The sequence below is a fragment of the Chiloscyllium plagiosum genome, chromosome 11 (assembly GCF_004010195.1).
Source record: "Chiloscyllium plagiosum isolate BGI_BamShark_2017 chromosome 11, ASM401019v2, whole genome shotgun sequence".
Taxonomy (NCBI): Eukaryota; Metazoa; Chordata; class Chondrichthyes; order Orectolobiformes; family Hemiscylliidae; genus Chiloscyllium; species Chiloscyllium plagiosum.
This window is the reverse complement of record NC_057720.1, coordinates 63,743,350-63,763,876: the sequence shown is the minus strand read 5'-3', so window position 1 is coordinate 63,763,876 and position 20,527 is coordinate 63,743,350. Positions and strand designations below refer to the sequence as shown.

The 20,527-nt window shown below is 38.5% G+C and overlaps 1 protein-coding gene across 1 annotated transcript in view; it reads left to right on the top strand.

Moving 5' to 3' along the window:
* The window catches only part of hmcn1 (hemicentin 1), a 599,829-nt gene that overhangs the window by 175,450 nt on the left and 403,852 nt on the right, over window positions 1-20,527 (top strand). Inside the window, exons 7-9 of the mRNA XM_043699541.1 lie at window positions 14,889-15,009; window positions 15,550-15,813; window positions 20,195-20,339. Of these exons, the coding sequence (XP_043555476.1) occupies window positions 14,889-15,009; window positions 15,550-15,813; window positions 20,195-20,339 (530 nt within the window). The remainder of the gene's footprint in view (window positions 1-14,888; window positions 15,010-15,549; window positions 15,814-20,194; window positions 20,340-20,527) is intronic.

Here is a 20,527-nt window from a genome sequence, read left to right as displayed (position 1 = left end):
TGATGCCACATTAAACTAATCCCTTCTGCTTGCCCTTGGTCCTCATCCCTCCATTTCTTGCATATTCGTGTACTTATCTAACAGCCCTTATAATGTCTCTATCATATCTGCCTCCACAACTACTCTTGGCAGCACATTCTACCTACCTACCACTCTCTGTGTAAATAAAAAACTTGCCCCAACATGTCTTTTGAACTACCCCCCCCCGCCCCCCCATCTTAAATGCATGCCCCTAGCATTTGACACTTCAACTCTGAGGAAAAAAGGTTGTGACTATCAATCCTATCTACACATTTCATAATTTTATAGACTTCTATCAAGTCTCCCCTCAGCATCTGCTGCTCCAGAGAAAACAATCATAGTTTTTCCAGCTTCTCCTTATAGCTCAGACCATCTAATCCAGGTGGCATCCTGGTAAACCTCTTCTGCACCCTCTCCAAAGCCTCCACATTCTTCCTATAATGTGGCGACCAGAATTGTACACAATACTCCAAGTGTGGTCTCACCAAAGTTATATAAAGCTGCAACATAACATCCTGACTCTTGTACTTAATTCCCCAACGAACAAAGGCAAGCATGCCATATGCTTTCTTTACCACCCTAGCTACTTGTGTGGTCACTTTCAGGGAGCTATGAACTTGAACCTTTGTACATCAATGCTGTTCTGGGTCCTGCCATTAATTGTGTACTTTTCGTTAATATTTAATCTCCCAAAGTGCAGACTTTACAGATGCCTGGATTAAACTCATTCCACTATTTCTCCACCCATATCTGCAAGGATCTATATCCTGCTGTATCCTTTGATAACCTTCTACTCGATTCACCGCTTCACCAACCTTTGTGTCATATGCAAACCCACCCATCTATATTTTCATCCAAATTATTTGAATATATCACAAACAGCAGAAGTTGCAGTACTGATCCCTGTGAAACACCATTAGGCATGGACCTCCAACCTGAAAAGCACTCTTTCACCACTACCCTCTGCAAATCCCACAGTTCAAAGATGTGCAGGTTAGGTGAATTGGCAATGCTAAATTGCCCATTTTGTTCATGGATGTGTTAGTCAAAGGAAATGTAGAGTAATAGGGATAGGGGAATGGGTCTGGGTGGGATACTCTTCAGAGGGTCGTTTTGGACTTGTTGGGCCAAATGGCCTGTTTGCACACTGTAGGGATTCTATGATTCTACTTCCTGAGCTTTTCCTTGCTCTCAATAGTGCCCCCTTTGCTAAAATCTTTTTATTTTAAGTGAAGCTGGCTTTTCTCTCTTTCGAGCTCATGCTTTTTTACCCCATGCTTCTCATCAGCCTCTTGCCTTTAAAATGCTAAGCCTGCCTTTTTGCTGCTTTCACAGCTAATGTTCTTGCTTTGTGAATGATTACATTTTACCTTGCTGACTGCCTCTAAGTTCTTATTGCAGTAATGCTGTTGTGGTAAAAACATTTGCCTGATATTTGTTTTCCTCTTTACTCTTGGTCTTCTGGGGGTATAGATGCATACAGTACTTAAAATAGAACGACAGTGTCCTATAGTAAAGACAACCAAGGCATTTGGTAGGGGAATTACTGATCACAAAAACATGGGATTCACAGAACTTGTTTATGCCATTCGATATTCTGTTGCATTTAAGCTTGATACAACTATCTAACAGACCTGTTACCATGGGTGAAGAACAAACAATTACAAACCACAGAGATGAGACAAGATGGCAAAGACAGAATGACTGTCAAGCACAGGAGTGTTACAGGTTGCTCTACAGCAGAAGGCGTGTAAAAAAGATGGTTAAAATGTTTGTCTGCAAAATTGAGCATTCTTCAGTTTTGAGCCAAAATGTATGTTTTGATCCTAACTTTCTTAAGAAGTCCAAAGGATGGTTGGTCTGAAAATAAACAATTGCTGAAACACTGGTCAAGAAACCAAATGTGGTTTACCAACCAATGGATTGGATTTCCTTGACTCGTGGCAAAACCCAAGAAGAAGACAGAATACTTTGAGATTACCTAAGATGCATAAAAGTAATGTTTTATATGGCCAAGAAGAAACAATGGCCAGCAAGCCAGAAGAGGCTCAACCAAATTTTACAAAGATAAAAGTGACCAAGTCTGTCTGACTGTTAAACAGTATTGAGTTGAAGGATTGCCAGGTCACAACTCCAGTGAGTTGGCCATGAATGCATACTTTGAGCGCTAGTTGCATTTCATAATCATGGGTGTGTGATGAAAGATTATTTAATCTGACATTCCTTTGGTAAGATGTATAGGAAGGTTATAATGGATAGTTGGTCATTACCAAGTGTACAACAAGTACTTAGTCAGTGGTGTGTTGGCCAAAAATGTCAAAAGAGATTGAACATTTGGCATCATTGTGAAAGTCTGCAATTATATAGGATTGTCAGATATGGAAAACACTTCTGTCATCATCTTGTTCAAAAAGGGGAGTAGGGATAGCCCTAGTAACTATAGGCCGGTGAGTCTCACTTCTGTTGTGGGCAAAGTCTTAGAGAGAATTGTAAGGGATAGGATTTATGCACATCTGGATAGGAATAATGTGATCAAGGATAGTCAGCATGGTTTTGTGAAGGGCAAGTCGTGCCTCACAAACCTTATTGAATTCTTTGAAAAGGTGACGAAGGAGGTTGATGAGGGGAAAGCGGTAGATGTGGTATATATGGATTTTAGTAAGGCGTTTGATAAGGTTCCCCATGGTAGGCTACTGCAGAAAATACGGAGATATGGCATTGAGGGTGAGTTGGAGGTTTGGATTAGGAATTGGCTGGATGGAAGAAGACAGAGGGTAGTAGTTGATGGCAAAGTTTCTTCATGGAGTGCCGTCACTAGCGGTGTTCCGCAAGGATCTTCACTCAGTATATCCCCAAATTAAGTCAGAGAACCCTGTGCCCTATCACTGGTAATACATTGGTTAAAACAATGGCAGAGGCAGGAGGGCCCATATCAATGACAAACCCAAGAGCAGTATCAAACCTCACGTAAGATGAACACCTAGATGAGAGAGTGGCTGCTACCATTGGACAGGTGAAAGTGGGTACTGCAGATGCTGGAGATTAGAGTCAAGTCATTTCCTGATGAAGGGCTTTTGCCCGAAACATTGATTTTCCTGCTCGTCAGATGCTGCCTGACCTGCTGTGCTTTTCCAGCACCACTCTAATCTAAACTCTGGTTTCCAGCATCTGCAGTCCTCACTTTTGCCTACCCAATAAACCCAGTGTGACGATTTCACATCAACAAACTGACACTCGCAGATACAACGTCTGCAGAAACCCTAGCCACATTACTTTACATTAAAGACATCTGTGAAATGATTTCCAGACAACTCAACCCTCTCAGCATTAAACTTTTCTTCACTCTTAGGGGTAGGTTCTTCACTCAGCGAGTCGTTAGTTCATGGAATGCCCTGCCAGTAACAGTGGTGGACTCTCCCTCTTTATGGGCATTTAAGAGGGCATTGGATAGGTATATGGAGGATAGTGGGTTAGTGTAGTTTAGGTGGGCTTGGATCGGCGCAACATCGAGGGCCCAAGGGCCTGTACTGCGCTGTATTCTTCTATGTTCTATGTTCTATGTTCTATCTCAGCCAGACCAAAAGCTACAAATCCACAAAACTTGCAATAATAAGAAAATTTAGAGAACAATAAAGCTGAGCAACAATCTGTCAGTACCACAATTGAGCACCTAAGGAAGTCAGCTTTACCAAATTATCATGGAGGAAACTGAAGATATCCAACCTCAAGGGAGATGAGCTACATACAACTCGATTGGAACCAGACTGTTGTCCATTGATCCATGCACAGTTAAGAAGAAGCAAACCTTCTGATACAAGCATTCAGAATATGGCAAAAGAGAGAGTGCTTCTTAAATTTGGAAGAAGCTTGCATGATCCAGAAACCCAGGATACTACAAAGAGGAAAGAATTTACCAGAACAGCTGGCTTCCAGGGAGGAAGTACAGGAGGTTAAGGTGTTTCCAGATAAGGTAATAGACTAATAACAGCATCTACAAAGTACAATGAAATGAAAGGTATACAAGAGATAAAAGATGCTGAGGCAATAAAAGGATTCAAGATCAAAACCAATGTCAATAGTCCACAAACAAGAGATCCAGCATTGTTTCAAATCTAAAGAGCGCGTTTTGAGAAAAATGAGAAATGTTCAGATGCTCCCACTCTGAATTTGTGATGTTAGAGACATGGTTGAGATGTAATAGTGATAAATGCTATTATTATATACTGGTTTGTACAAATGGTTGAGTCTAAGGAAAAGGATTGTAGGGGTGGGTGGTGGGGGATGTTGGGGAGAAGGGAGATGTGTAAGGTAATGGTTTTGAAGAGGGCTAATGTTCATAATATATTTTGCTCCATCTTTTCTACTGATGTTGCATATTCTATGGGTAGAGACAAGGTGTTCTACTCTTGCTTTTGGGGGGATTGGATGTGTCTGTACCAGCTTCCTATGTTACTATTAATTATGCCTGACCAAATGTCATTGTACCTTTTATCAGTTTTATTTTATCAATTTATGATCAATAATTTACACTTGCAAAATTATGAAATAATTAAGGGACCAAAAGGGGAGAGGAGATGAGGGGAATTATTTCTCTGAGGGTAGTGAATCTGTGTAATTATTTATTGAAGAGGTCTATTGAGGCTGTGTCATGAAGCATATACAAGGCTGAGATAGACAGGTTTTTAATCAGTAAGGGAATCAATAGTTGTGGGGAAAAGGTAGGAAAGTCACGTTCAGGATTAACAGATCAGCCATAATCACATTGAATGGTGCAGACTTGATGGACTGAATGGCGTATTTCTGCTCCTGTGACTCATCATAGTCCTGTCTCCAAAAAAAATGTTTGTGTTATGTAATAAAAGTACCTCTTCTGTAGATACTCCATGGTGGTTTATTTTCTCCCACTATGCATTAGGTAGGTTCAAGATAAAGCAAAGACAAAAGACAGTCGGTGGCAGTGAATTATCTTGAACAACCCTTGCCCGGATATCACATTCTAGAAGTAATGGCAAATATCACAAAGTGCCAGCAGTGGTCATCTGAGAAAATATGACCATATTCTGTTGACATGAAAATATTGCCAAAGTATTTACTTTCAAATCGTATAAAAGCAACAGGAAAACTAAGAAGCAATTCTTTTAAAAAACAGTTTGGTCTATTCTTCTATGAATTTTGGTGGACAGAAGATGGAGTGCAGAAAAATATTAGCTGCCACTCCACTACATTGCTTTGCGCTGGTCACAGACAAATTTCAGTCCTAATGTCTATGATATAGGAAACAACTCCAATTACAAGAAATTCTGTTTTGTTTGGATTTCAATGCTTTGTAATCAGTTGCCTACATTGTTGAGTAGGTGGTAGGATATGACACACAATGTTTGTTGTATAAAAATGGTGGTTTGGTCTTCTGGAATGTCCTCTCCTCCACCAAGATTAACAATTCCAATTTAAATGCCATGCTTACAAATTATAGCAACACACTTTGTAACTAAGTGTGGGAATAAGCAACATTTAATAAAGTTTCACTGAGACCATTTTGACATAACTTGACAAAGTTATAGAATAAGTATGATCTGCTTTTTATATTGAGACTGACATTTCTCATTCAGAATTAAGGGCAGAATCTTAGCAGCCTCTGCATAATGTGGCAGTAGTGAGTTTGTAAAATATGGCAAGATTGAAAAAATGCAATTCTCATTAGCAAGGAAAAATATGTCCAATTTTTCTAGTGACAGTTTTAACGGTGGGACGAGAATCCCACGGATGAAGCATGAGACCTATTTGCATGTGTTAGCATCTTGTTATTACCAAATCTCATCTGATTTATATCATATGGGCAATGGAGAGAAACTAGACAGTGACAATTCCTGACGTGCTTGTCTGATTGGGTACCTGGTGTCTCTAGTTTACAACTTGCTTCCATAGAACTCCATCTTGGCCAACATCCCTCAACATCCCAGAGCTCCATAAGTAGTGACTGCCTGAATCCTTTGTCAAAAATGCACCAGTCTGACCATGTCATCATGGCTCACCTCTGATTAACTTATAGTGGTTCACCACTTTGATACTGCATTTTGAAACACACTGATGTTTTTCATTTCTGCTGTCAGGCCGCTTTGCATGCAGGACCAGTTACCCATCTCATGCATTGGAACAGGATACATCTTCAGGCTCTTAGTTTGCTCCCCTAGCACTCACTGACTTTGTGCTCATTGGGTTCTCACAGTATCTCTGCTTTGCCTTGCCTTTTTGCATATTGCTGCCACGTTCAGAACTACCAGGTTCATAGTACCTCTGTTTCGCCTTGCCTTTTAATACAGACAAATAATGGATTATCTTGCCATAGTTGCCATTCGTGATCATCAAGGAAGTGGACATGTTGCAGTATTGCACCATGCTATGTCAGTGTCACATCAACAAAATGTGCAAGCAGCTTATGCGTCAAATGAGCTTCAACCAAATGTTTGTGTCTGAAAGTCTTAAGGTGAAGGATCATTTTGTCAGTCGGGGGTCTACGACATTCGGTTACAGCAATAGTCTAATTTCAGCATAGGGGCTTGGACACAGACAGTTGGTCACTTGAGGCATTCAGGATTAAAGGATCCATGTTGTTCATCTAGAGAGTGTACCACAGTCAGTCACGTAGGTTCACTGGAACCAGTCCAGGCATTAACAGCAAGTCAGTCACAAAGTTGTACAAAGAATAGTCAGGATTCTAATCACTCATCATATGGGGCTGCCATTTTAAGTTGTTTAATGGGTGGGCGACAGTCCAGCTTGGAGATTTGTTCACTGAAAGTCAAAGCATGTTATCAGGAGCTACTGCTGTGATGGCCTCATTTGAGAATTTTGGGGATTGGAGGTTACATGTGATGGGGCTGCGAAGTGGCAATTCATTGTAAACGTGTGGGAGAGGATAGTGTATAGGAGGATATGCATTACTGCAGCAAGTTGGGTCATGGACAATCACTGCCTTGGCGTGAATGGGATGGGGACAGTACACTATAAAAAGAGAATTTTGAGGGTAACCTGATAAAGGTCTTTAAAACTATGAAGACAATTAATAGGATAGACATGGAGAAAATACTTGTGTTGTTGAAGAATTCAAAACTAGGGATCATATATATAAGGAAGTTACTAATAAATCCAACAATGAATTTAGGAGGAACTTCTATATACAGACAATGCTTTGAATATGGACTTTGCTACTGCATGGACAAGTTTGGGCAAATAGCATAGATACATTTAAAGGTAAGTAAGCTGATTGGATAAGGGGATATAGAAATTAAAGGCTGTGTTGTTAGGGTAAAATGAGGCTCATTTGAAGCATAAATACAAGTCAGTTCAACTGAAGGTCTATTTATATGCATTACTTGCATTTAGAAATGGTTGATAAAGAAATATTTTGTGTACATCTTCTTACAAGCTTATTTTCCAAGTTGGATGGTTGTGAAATAAATAGTGGCTGTCAATTTTGATGGTCGCCTCATTACTAAAAATAGCTAACTTCTTTCTGTGACCATGCACCATGAAAAATATAAAAAGGACAAAAACTTTAAGAATTTAGTCATCTCAATTCTAGCCTTTTAAAATCAGAAGAAAATGGAATGTAATCATCTGTGGTAATGTCACATGTGTAAACACTTCCCTTAGATGACCTATAATTTGGGAGATTCTAGACATGCTTTTCTGAAAGACTTGGGAAAATTTGCATCCGGTACATTTAGGGACCAGTTTGCTATGACTATCTGTTAGTCTATCAAACACTGGTTTCAAAATATTATAATTACATACTGAAGTTCCCTAATTTTTTTTTGAACCAAGTTTTAATTGATAATTATTGGAGTTGGTGCAATGCTGATTTGTTCCGTTAGAATCTGTGGCTTGCAAATGACTAACCAGCTATCGTACATCTGTGAACCACATTTAATGTTTTTGCAATGTTGTAATGGGCAGTTTGGCAGAAATGCAACTCACACAGTTCATTTATTTTATTCCATCTAATTGTTTGGACTGTAGATGGTTATAATATAGAGGTAATCTCAAACAGCATGTGAAGTACTGTTTGAAACTTTATTTTAACAGTAATGAGGACTTTTCTGTACAGCTTTGGAAAATGATTTCATGCTGGCTTGACCTTCTATTGTGGCCTGGCATGTGCTGTAATATATGTTAGGTTGATTGATCTTCAGGTTTACAACACATTCCACCATTTCCCAGCCATTGTTCGCCAATCTATTTTGTATTTCCAACAACCATAAATAAGGTAGGATGTCATCCAGCTTTGCTTTTAAGCTTAGAAATTAACCAGCTTGATTTTTTTTTTAAGCTCTCAATTAATTATATTTCTCTTACAAGTCCTGTACCTGGCAAGACCCATTTGCATCACTGCTGTCTAAAGTGGATTTGGGCTTTAGAACTTTGAATGATAAATGTATTTGTGAAGGAATAAATAGAGACAAATGGCACATCTAAAGTATACCTAATTTTTGGTGAATCATTGGGTGGATTTTGAGTTTGTATTATCTGGAAAGAAGAGTTGTGTAGTTAACTATATTGTAAATTAAATTATATAGCTAAGTACCATGGTTGACATAAAATATCTCCTATTCCTATTAAAATGTTTGGATTTACAACATTTTAAAACAACAAATCTAGCTTAATAACATTTGTTGTAAGTTACCATTTCAGATGTGTTTTACCTTTTAAGGATTAAATCAATAATACTGCAAATTCAGGAAGAAGGTCGTCATTGGAATCATCATAAACACCCTACTGGCTGACAATTGAAGCAAGTGGGTACCTGGCTGTTCCATAATACCTTTTGACTGTATGATCTGAAAATGTTTATATGGGGTGAGAAAGAGGAGAAAGTTTATGTCCTCATTTTTAAGAGTTACTGTATTTGGAAGAGGTTGATGATACATCGAGAAACATAAGAGCAGTTTTTCCACATTTACGCCTGCTGATAATCTTCAATAAATTGGAGCTGAATTTTACTGAAATTGGCTAAAGCCCCAAAACTGCATTTACACCTAGGAATAAACAGGGGCTGCTTCCTTTTCGAGCACAAAAAAAATTGCAGTGAGAGTGATCACTGCACCCAGCTCACATCTATTGGAAGTGGGTGTCAAGTCCTATTTGGCTTATTACAGCTAAATCTGCATTGTTGTATCAGGCTGAAGGTGATATTCATCTTGTGCAATGTTCTCATCTTCCTTCTCAGAAGACTGCTAGCATTCTCCCAGCTGATCAGCATCTATCACATTCCCTTCTTTGTTGCTCTGGTTGTGTAGGGTACAGCAAACAGGAGTTATGTTCCACATTCTGTCTGGACCATACTAGAAGCCCATTGTCTGCCTCTCATTGGAACCTCATCATCAGGATACCTTTCTTCTTTCTGCAATGGCCCTGATAGAACGATTGACTGCATTCTGTCAATGCTTAGCCTCAATAAAGAGGTTGTATTTACAGAATCATCAGCCTTTCTCACCGAGTAGTCATCCTTGTGAGACATCCAGCCCTAAGAAAGAAGGCAGCACAGTAGAGTTCTCATGTAGGTCACTGGACCCAAAACATTAACTCTGATTTCTCTCCACAGATGCTGCCAGACCTGCTGAGCTTTCTAGAAATTTCTGTTTTTGTTTCTAAGTTATGGTCCTGATAGTTACAGATGACCCATACATTGATGGAGTGAAACACTGTTCTTACTGAAGTCAGCTTGATATGGTGATGATATGAAATGGTGCTCTTAAGGCAATGTCTGTAAAGTCTATAGTTCCCTGTCCCTGGGAGAAGCCAGCAATATTGGCAAAACTGTTTCATTCTGTTTCCCTCTGACAAATGTGATCTGGCACATATTGCATTGGTAACAGCCTTGATGAGTTTGATTGAGGATTGAGAGACTCACCACAGGTCCCCAGTGAATCCTTGGAAGTAGCCAGATTTAGTGATGCTCTCACCTTGATATCACTAGGATAGACTGGCTATCTGCCCCTTCAGTTCAGAAGACCTTCTGCAGAAATGACATCTGTTAAGGTTCTATTGCAATGTTCCAAGACATTCTCAGCTCATGACTTATCATTCATCTGGAGGAAAGGCCATTGAGTATGGTTGATTCTGGTCCTTCTGTATCTCATCGGCAGCTTCTTCATGTAGAAGCTCAACAGCAGCTTTTGGAGGTTGCAGTTAGCTCTGAGTTTGTTGACAAGTTTGTTCTCCTTCAATTTCTCTGAGCCTTCATATCTGCATGTCCACAGTGACAATAAACTCTACCATTAGAATGGGCCTATGTAGGGAATATCAGAAACAGAACAGTTTCTTCGTAATGTGAGCAGTATTCCCGCATTAGTTCCTAGGATATTTCTTAGTTATTTGTTTGCCACCATAAAGCTGATTTTCCCCATTTGAACAAAACTGAAACACAATGCAACAAGCTGACAAAGCTTGCCAACAGCATACACATTTCTCCCACCATGCAATTTCCAGAAATGCAAGTCATGCAATGGCATGACAATTGACGTGCGCGAGGTGAGGGAATGCCAGCTGGCAGTGAGATCAACCGTCAGAAATGGGCGTGGTGGGGGAAAGCAGGCAATCAGTGAGATCAACTGTCAGAGGCTCTGTGATCAACCAATCAATCTCAATTCTTGCATTGGAGATGGTTCTTAGTGACTTGGCATCACTGTGCAAATTCTTGCAGAGAAGTTGTTTGACAACAATTGAAGCTACGCAAATGGAAAAGTCCAAGATCAGTAACCTGAAGACTCCTTATCTAGGTAAAGGTCTTTATTGGAGTGATGAAGTTGAGAAGGTTCTCACTGCTCTAGACAGTGTTAGTGACATTGCTGCAATCCTTCAATTTATTCAACTGCTGTGTAACCATCTGGATAGCACACTTGCAGAAGAATAATTACTGAAGTGGCATGAATTTGTTCAGGCTGCAATCACCGAGACAACTAATTTGAATTTGGAAAAGACTGTCTGTCTGTGTGACTGATATCGAAATATTACACTCTTATACCTAATTATTGAAGAAAATCTGACCATAAATGTATGTGAAAATAATAAAACCACAAATTTATGGTTGTGAGACAAGTCAAGATGGGTTCTATTCAGACATTGTGACTTGGTGGATTATGCCCTGAAAGATGACCGGTTTTAAGACATAACCATACTTCTGGACACTTGCGCAACATTGCGCATCAAGTCCTGACTGCTAACATCGATCTAGTCAAATGAACTCAATTAAATCTAAATCTCAAAATAGATCACTTGGACAATTTGATATGAATTAAGTTGTGTTTTTCATCTGAACAAAATATCAACTTGGATGTGGCATACAATTATTGGACAGCAAATAAAGATAGTGACAAAAAGCTGTCAAAAAAGAGTAAAGAAATTATTAGTGTTGGCTTTTGATAGTGTACTGTACTTGGTCTATGTATTGACACCAGTAAAGGGATCTCAGGCATCTGAACTGAGCAAATAATGTTTGTCTTATGTAGAATACTTGTAACTGTAAAATAATAGAAATGTACACTTTTAATTGTTAGTAAACACTGCAAATAAATTGCTGCATGACTTCCACTCTGTGGTTCCCTGGTTTAATATACCACTCAGACTAATCAAAGCTATGCACCAGCACATGTGCAGTGGGATAATGAGCAGATAGTTCCTTGACTGTAATCATTACAGCATACTTATTCTTCCAAAACCCAGGATGTTTGGGATAGCTCACTGCATTAATCCTCCTTTCTCTTGTCTTGGGCCTTTTTTTTAAATAGAATCCCCACAGTGTGGAAACAGGCATTCAGCCCAACAAGTCCGTACCAACCCTCTGAAGAGGAGCATCCCACCCAAACCCATTTCCCTACCCCAATCCCTCCTGCATTTCCCATGGCTAACTCACCTAACCTAAAAATCCCTGTGAGCACTCTGGATAATTTAGCATGGCCAATCCACCTAACTTGCACATCTTTGAACTGTGGGAGGAAAACATAGCACCAGGTTAAAAACCCACGCTGACACGGAAAGAACATGCAAATTCTACACAGAGAGTCGCCCAAGGCTGGAATCAAAGCCGGATTCCTGGGCTGTGCGGCAGCAGTGCTAACCATCAAGCCACCGTGCCACCCTGCATTGATTAGTGCTGGAAGATACACTACAATAGAATATCTCCAGAAGAGAGAGTTTTCTTCGATAACAAGAAGATTTGTTGCATGAAAGCAGTAAGATTTGGTCAGGCATGATTACCAGGTCTTGAGAGCTGATACAGATATATCTGCTCCCTCTGACAGCTAGAGTCTAAACTCTGACTCCACCATTTGTTAGTGTGTGACATGAGAAGATTGGTGATTCCAATGGAACATGATCATTTATCCCTTAAGAACCATTACTGTATAAATTTAGCTGTTTATTCTACACTTGAGGAGTCTGTTGTAACAAATCAATTGTTTATCTGAAAAACACGTTTTTCAGGAATGAGCAAGAATTCACGGAAAAATCCTTTGTTTTTCTGAAGTGTGTTTTTATTTTGCATTTGTGGTGATCGAGGAATTTTGAATGTTTTAGGTCTGGTGGTTCTTATAATTAGCTTTTAATCTCTGGTATCATTTTGGCATATCTAATAACCTATCTGTAATTGGGTGATCTAAACTGCATACAATTGCCTAACTTTGGTCTAATTATTTAAAATGTATCAATTTATTGTAACCTCTTTGCTCATTATTTAGACTTGGTTTTTGAGACCTAAAATACGATCAGACATTTTATGACTTAATTGAGTTGCATTTAAAGTGAATCGTAAATAACTTCTGATCTCTGATGAAATGACCACTAAGAAGTTGGCCTTGTATTGGTTCAGCTTCTCTTGGTTCAGCAAAAATATTCTAATACACTCAAGCTTGCAGACATGCTTCTCTTAATAGTATGGTTAGCACAGTGTAAAGGCATTCAGTTGGCACTTGGTTAGGGATTTGTTTTAAATTTTAAGGAACCGTGAAATACATTTTCCAAGAGTCCTCTACTAACTAAATTATTTGTTGTTTCTCAAGTTCGTTCTTATAAGTAGGGACAACTAAGCAGAAACAGCTTCGAGAATGAAATCAAAGGAAACCTTGGGATTTTCTTTGGTCTGAGATCAGACAGAATCAGAACTGGTGCCGGTCAACCATAGCTCAATCCTAATAAATGCAAAACTGATTTATGAAGATATGTTCTGCTTTACCACACTTTTAATAGATTAAAAATAACTTTGAAAGATTTACCATAATCCATTCAACCATTCCTTTGGCAACGTGGTGTAAATAAACACAAAGCCACAAATTCATATCTAAAGGCCTGTAATACATTTTGTTTAATTAAAAATTGAATTAGAATATCACTGTCATAACAGGACTCCAGAATGAATACTGTACATTCACAAGGTTCATGACTACTAGGAGTGACATCACACCTGACTATAGAACCTATTGATTGTTCTGGAATGTACAGCAGCAGTGATAAAATATCAATGCACCAAGCAAAAAGTTCCTAAGTTTGGGATCTTTCACAGTTCAAATTGATCTGTGATGGTTAGAAATCCTTGGTCTAATGTATGTGTTGACAGCAGTGATAATGTAAAATAATTAAATTGGATTTTTTTTTGAAGAACACAATTGTCTGTAGGATCACTTTTTAAACTAACTGTCATGAACAGAGTTATGATGGTATTTGGGTAGGCACCTAAATTAATAAACAGGAAGAGAATAATGATACAAATAGGATATGACAGCATATTTCACACCATTTCCTGTACCAACGTGATACTTATATTGATGTTTGCACGCTGTGAATTATATACTGTAACTTTTTAACTTTCAACATGAAAAACAGCCAGTAGTTTCACAGTAAAAATACTGGAGCATTGTGAAATGGAAAAAATTAAATCTTAGTTTCCAACCTGTTTTACCAGCCATAAATTGTTATGCAGATTCGATGTGGTACAACTAAATGGCACATCACAGACAAAAATACATACAAAAGATGTTTAAAGATAACGGACGTGACAGTTGCTACTTGGAAGAAGACCAGGTGTTGGAAGGGAGGAAATTGGTGTAAGAACACAGTGAACTTACAACAAATTACTTGCCAACTATTGCAGGCACGGGGTGAAAAATACATTAGATGGGCTGCTTATGCTATTGCAACCACTTAGTATACGTAAATCCTGCAATTTATATGACATTCAAAATCTTTGTTGCTGTTTTGCAGCATTTCTGAAGTTGTCCTGATTGCCTAGGGTGTTAAATTAAATTGAAAATTTCCGTTGTGATTCAATTCAGAGCAAATTATAATTCATGCAGTGATCAATTCTAAGGAACTAAGAACATATATGTCCTGAAAGATATACATTAGAAGTGGATGTTTGTTCTGAGTCCTCTAATAAAGAAGCACAAGAGCCAGATAGGAGGAGTTGCATGATTGGTCGCAATGGTTATTTACCAAACCAGTTTCCTCTTGGCATCTTCCCCTCTGGTTGTATGGAACCAGAATCAAATAAGACTAAAAAGTAATTTATCCTTTTACATGGGAACAGTGCCTTTTGGAGTAATTTTAACCTAACCCACCCAGCGGGAAAGTGGCTGGATCAGATTGGCCACCTGCTTTACATTTGTTTTGGGATTCCAATTGGCTGAGATCAGGTACTGCGTATCTGAAATTGAGGGGACGTTGTCAATGTAACTTTAATCACTGCACCCCTCCCTCCAACTGTTTGGACTTCAGGAAGATGTTTGGGTACAGACTAATGTCTTCTAATTGTTGGAGTGCACTGCCTGGTTCTAACATATGACCTAGATATTTCTTTGCATTATTTTTTCTTCTAGACAACAAGTGGTGGAAGACACTCGGTGCGAGTCACAGGACTCAGTGCCATTGATTTTCGAGCTGGATTTGCCAGAAAACCAACAATGAATTTTAAAAAGATTGGTAACAGACCTGTTCAAGGTCAGTTTGTTACAAATCATTTTTAATTGTATGACAATGTGGACTAGTTTTAATGACTTTATCCAGAAAGGCTATAGGTATTGCAGATATCAAATATTATTTAATGATTTAAAATGTGGCCATGTAAATATTCAGATATTGAAGTATCAATCCATTGATATTGCTTTTTGTCAAAATCCATTTTTAAAATATGGGTCCCACCTCTTAATGAAAGAAGAAATGAGAGGCATTAGTGTTTGTGCTTTTTAAAATTTTATTTATTGTGTACTTCGTATAGTTTATTGTAATAAATTATTTAAAAATTGTACCTGACTGCTGAGGCATTGTATTACTGTTTTGATATAAGAGTGAATTGAAGACTGACAAATATAATTTGCACAAGAAATTTAGAATTTTCTGAGACATGTAATATATTTAATGCTAAACTAATTGCACTACAGATTCATTTTATCTAAAATTGTGACTTTTTGAACAGCAGTTTAACTCTGAAATATTTTATTTTTGGTTCCCCTTTGTATCCCATATTGCATGTACTTACAGGTATACCAACATATTTACTATTGAATACAACTGGACTTATTCCTCCTGCTAGAGTGGATCAAGTGGAACTTCTTGGCATCTCAGGCATTACATTGAAGACTATTCCCTTAAAGTATTATCCTGACCGCAAACCTTACAGCATCTTGAATGTAACTGAATTTATTCCACCAGATGAAGCATTCTTTTTGAAGATAACTGGTTATGACACAGAGGGTTACCTGTTCCAGAGGGTATCTGGTGTATCCTATTCCAACATTGTTCCAGGTCAGTTACCAAGAGGAGTTATACTGGACTTGAAGCATTAACCTTGGTTTTTCTCCCCACAGTTGATGCCAGACCCCCTGAGTTTCTCGAGCACTTTGATTTTATTTCAGATATCCGGTACCCGCTATTTTTAAAAATACTTTTATAGTTCCAAGTAAGATAAGGAGTCCTGCTGTAAAGAGCCTAAAATACATTAATTCTGTGGATTTTTTAAATCACTTTTTGCTGCATTGGGTATATTTGTATTGTGTAATCTTAGTAATAGACCAACTATTTGGATGCTGCTCCTTGGATGCTGCCTGAACTGCTGTGCTCTTCCAGCACCACTAATCCAGACAACTATTTATTATGATGTCTTAATAGACCATGTGAATACCCCCTCTGCTATTTAAATGAAGAATTATTCCTTAGGTAGAATATTGGAAAACTTTCACCCAAATGAGTTGAAATGTTTCACAGAAAGTAACTTCAATCCTCATTTACTATATGATTAGGGGTGATAGGATGGTGGCATAAATTCCCTCTCCTAAAGGTACCTTCCAGAAACTGGACCCAAACAGTAATTTTTACTTAATGTTCCATACAATAAGCATCAGCAGTCATGCGGACCATGGTCCTATCAATCATTTAATATCCAAGTACACCCACAATTTTCCAGTAGGGATCACCTGAAAGCAGTTAGGAGAAGGACACAGGCTGACCTTTCCTTTCCCTTTCCCCAGCCTGTGACATGGAGGTTACTTATGTGCCTTCCTATTCGTGATGTAACGTCTTCAAACAGAGCAGAATGAGAAAACGGTTTTACCTCTTTTTGGCACAATTTGCCAATGATTCTATCAACTGAATCTTCAGGGATCTACAGGTCACTTTGTTTTTAAATGAGTTACTTTAGATGTATCATTCAAACACTTTGAAGCTTGTTGCAAGTAATCTTTGCTGAAAGCATTAAATGCTAGATTGATTAAATGCTTCATGTCTAAACAAGTATTTCCAATTTACTTTCAGAGAATAGTTTGCACTCACATTTGTACTTGTTTAGGTAGAGGAAAGAAGTTCTGATTGAAGTAGCAAAGGAAATTCCAAGTGATTAATGTAGTGTAGTAATTATGGTCAATGATGGATCAATGTAAATAATTACTTTGTAACCAAACTGACATTCTAGTACACATCTGTGAGCACAGTGATACTTCACAATTCCAGCTGTATCAATAGAAAATGTTAATATCCATAAATTGTACTTTTCAATCAAAAAGACTGCTTTTCAATAAAAAGGACTGAATTTCTTTTGCGTTCTCAGGTTACCTGTAATTCTATAGGGACAATTTAACTCCCTCTGCCTGAGAGAAACAAGATGGTAGTGGAGTTAAAGGTTGAAATGATTGAATATCAATATATTAGATCTTTTATTCAATGAGAGTCTAAATCACTCGCAACTCATGCTATGTGTTGAAGTTTTATGTTTGCCCCCTTTCCCTACCCTGCCAGATTTGTGTTCCCAGCTAAATTGGGACTTAAGTTTCATGAAAGATGTCCTCCGCTTGTCTTCAGGAAAAAAAAGTGGTTTGTTCAATTGCCTGTTCTCATGATATTAAGATTGATAGTAACAAAGAGAAGCAGAAATCATAGTCCATGTAAAATGCAGACACAATTGTGAAACAAAAAGAAATGCAATAGGCCCATCAACATCTGAAAGGTAGAAGTTCTTTTTCCTTGTACATGCTTTCCATCAAGAATAACCATCTTTTCTGGATCAATTTAATTTTGGTTAAATACATTTTTGGATTTAGTTCAGAGTTGTTCTGACATAGAATTTGATTGAAAAGTTGTGTCATTTATGTATTTCTATTTTTTTCCATTTTTTTTCCACTTGTTTCATATTTAGAGTTTTTAAAACCTTTTTTACTTGTAAAAAATTAATAGTCATCCAACTTCTAGCATTTCTTATTAGAGAAAGATAGGAGCAGGATAATAGGACTAATAATTGCAACTGTTGTTAATATTGTTGCAATATTGCAGCATTAATTCTCCTGACCGTCCTAAGATCAGAAGTGGGGATATATGCTGGTGATTATACAATGTTTAGCACCATTCGCAACTCCTCAGATACAGGAGCAGAGCCCAAATGCAACAAAATCTAGACAATATTCAGGCTTGGGCTGACAAGTGACATGTAATGTACACATTAATCAGTTGCTGGATCATGACCATATCCCACAAGAGAGAGTCAAACCATTACCCCTTTGTGTGCAATGATTTGTTCAATGATAATGTCCAGGATGTTGATAGCAGGGATTTATGATATCATTGCATTATTATTGATGAAAATCTGAACTGGACAAGTTATGTTAATATACAAGAGCAAGTCAGCAGCAAGGAGTATTGCAGTGAGTAACTTACCCCCTGACTCCTCAAGGTCTGTCCATCAGCGACAAGGCACAAGTTAGGAGTTGATTTAAATAAAACCTCCCCACTTGCTTGGAGTATTGCAGCTCCAGCATTGAAGAAGTTTGACACCATCCAGCACAAGGCAGCACCTTGACTGGCATCTGATCAGAAAACATTCAGCCTCTCCACCATCAATATTCAATAGCAGTGTGCACCATCCACAAAATGTACAGAAAAACTTCACCAATGCTTCTTAGACAGTTCTTACCAAATCCATGATCACTCCCATCTAGAAGAACAAGGGCAAGAGATCACCACCTGTAAGATCCTCTCCAAGACATTCACCGAAATGTATCACTGTTCCTTCAATGTTGCTGAGTCAGAATTCTGGAACTACCTCCATAATGGGGTCAAGAAGGCAACTCGCCACCACTTTCCTGAGAGCAACTAGGAATAGGCAATGAATATTAGCCCAGCCAGTGACACCCAAATCCTATGAGTGAATTAAAAAATAAATAACTTTGCATAAATGTGGGCATTGCATATTTTCATTGATGTTAAATGGAGAGATACAGTTTTGCTTTCTATGGGCTTTTAATTCAATCAGAGCAGAGCTACAACACCAGATTCTGAGAAATATTATTGTCCATGCCTTGAAACTGACTCTTGTGCAATCAATGTTAGATCCAGACATTAACAGTAGCTTCTTGTTCCCCCAAATGTGTCCTACAAATCATATCAGTTTAGAACTCCTAGGTCATGTTGTGGCTGTACAGGCCACTGGTTAGGCCACTTTTGGAATACTGCATGCAATTCTGATGTCCTTCCTATTGGAAGGATGTTGTGAAACTTGAAAGGGTTCAGAAAAGATTTACAAGGACGTTGCCAGAGTTGGAGGATTTGAGATATAGGGAGAGATTGAATAGACTGGGGCTGTTTTCCCTGGAGTGTCAAAGGCTGAGGGGTGACCTTATAAAATCATGAGGGGCATGGATAGGATAAACAGACAAAGTATTTTCCCTGGGGTGGTGGGGGGAGGGGTGGGGGGGAAGGGGGGCTCCAGAACTAGAGGCCACAAGTTTTGGATGAGAGGGGAAAGATATAAAAGAGAGCTAAGGGGCAATGTTTTCACACAGCGGGTGGTATATGTCTGGAATGAACTGCCAGAGGACGTGGTGGAAGCTGGTACAATTGCAACATTTAAAAGGAATCTGAATGGGTGTATGAATAGGAAGGGTTTGGAGGGATATGGGCCGATTGCGGCAAGTTAGGTTGGGATATCTGGTTGGCATGGACGAATTAGACCGAAGGGTCTGTTTCTTTGCTGTACATCTCTATGACTTTGTGACACTGTGAATATTCTATCTGTTTATCTGATATGTTCCCCCCAATTTTAAAATATATCCATTCATGTTGTGCATCTACTTGTCGTAGTTCATGTTGGCTTTGTGTTCTGAATTTGCACTTTGCCAGAATGTTATCAGCAAAGTGTGCTTCATTGTGTGAATGCACATGCTTCAAGTCAGGTTTGCCAATTTTGCTCATAAGTTGCAGACCAGTCTTGGGTCTAGAGAAAGTATGGTTATTGGTTATTGACGAAATGGTATTTACTAGTTCATACCTAAAATACAGCAGTCATTTATATCTGCCAGTGATACCATTTTTCCCCTGAAGACAAAGTCAATGATTTGAAGTTGGTTTTAGCTGCCACCAGTGTCAAGTATGGTATATTCTTTCATTTTGCCCCAGACAATCTATTGTTGGAAGAAGCATTGAAACATTAAAAAGGGGTCTATACAGTTGGGAGATGCTGTATTATACATATTATCACTTTACAAGATTCTCCAAAAGTATGTCGCCAAGGTGGAGCAGCTGGGGATTAACAATTTGCTTTAATAAATGTAATGCAGTTGACAAGAAATCATTAAGAAAATATGTTGACTGCTTTTTGAAAAGTTACATTATAAAAGGCACAATATTTAACCTTTTTCATTAGGTCCACCAAAGGTCGTGATGCCGGCACAGACTCCAGGATACTATCTGCAGACAGGCTTTATCATATGTAATGTGGACAGCCTCATCCCCTTCACATTACGTTTCAGCAGAGCTGGTACAAAGCTAGGAACAGATCAGTTTTTCAAGTATGTATACTTGACCTGTTGTTGTCTTGTTGCATGCTGTGATCAGGATTATGACTTGTAACCATCCAAGCTTGTAGCGTGAAACATGACATATTATACAATATGCATTCTTTGTAATACATTTTGAGACTACCAGATGAACCTTATGTGGGAAAGTTATGTATTGAAGAATCCAAACGACATTTATT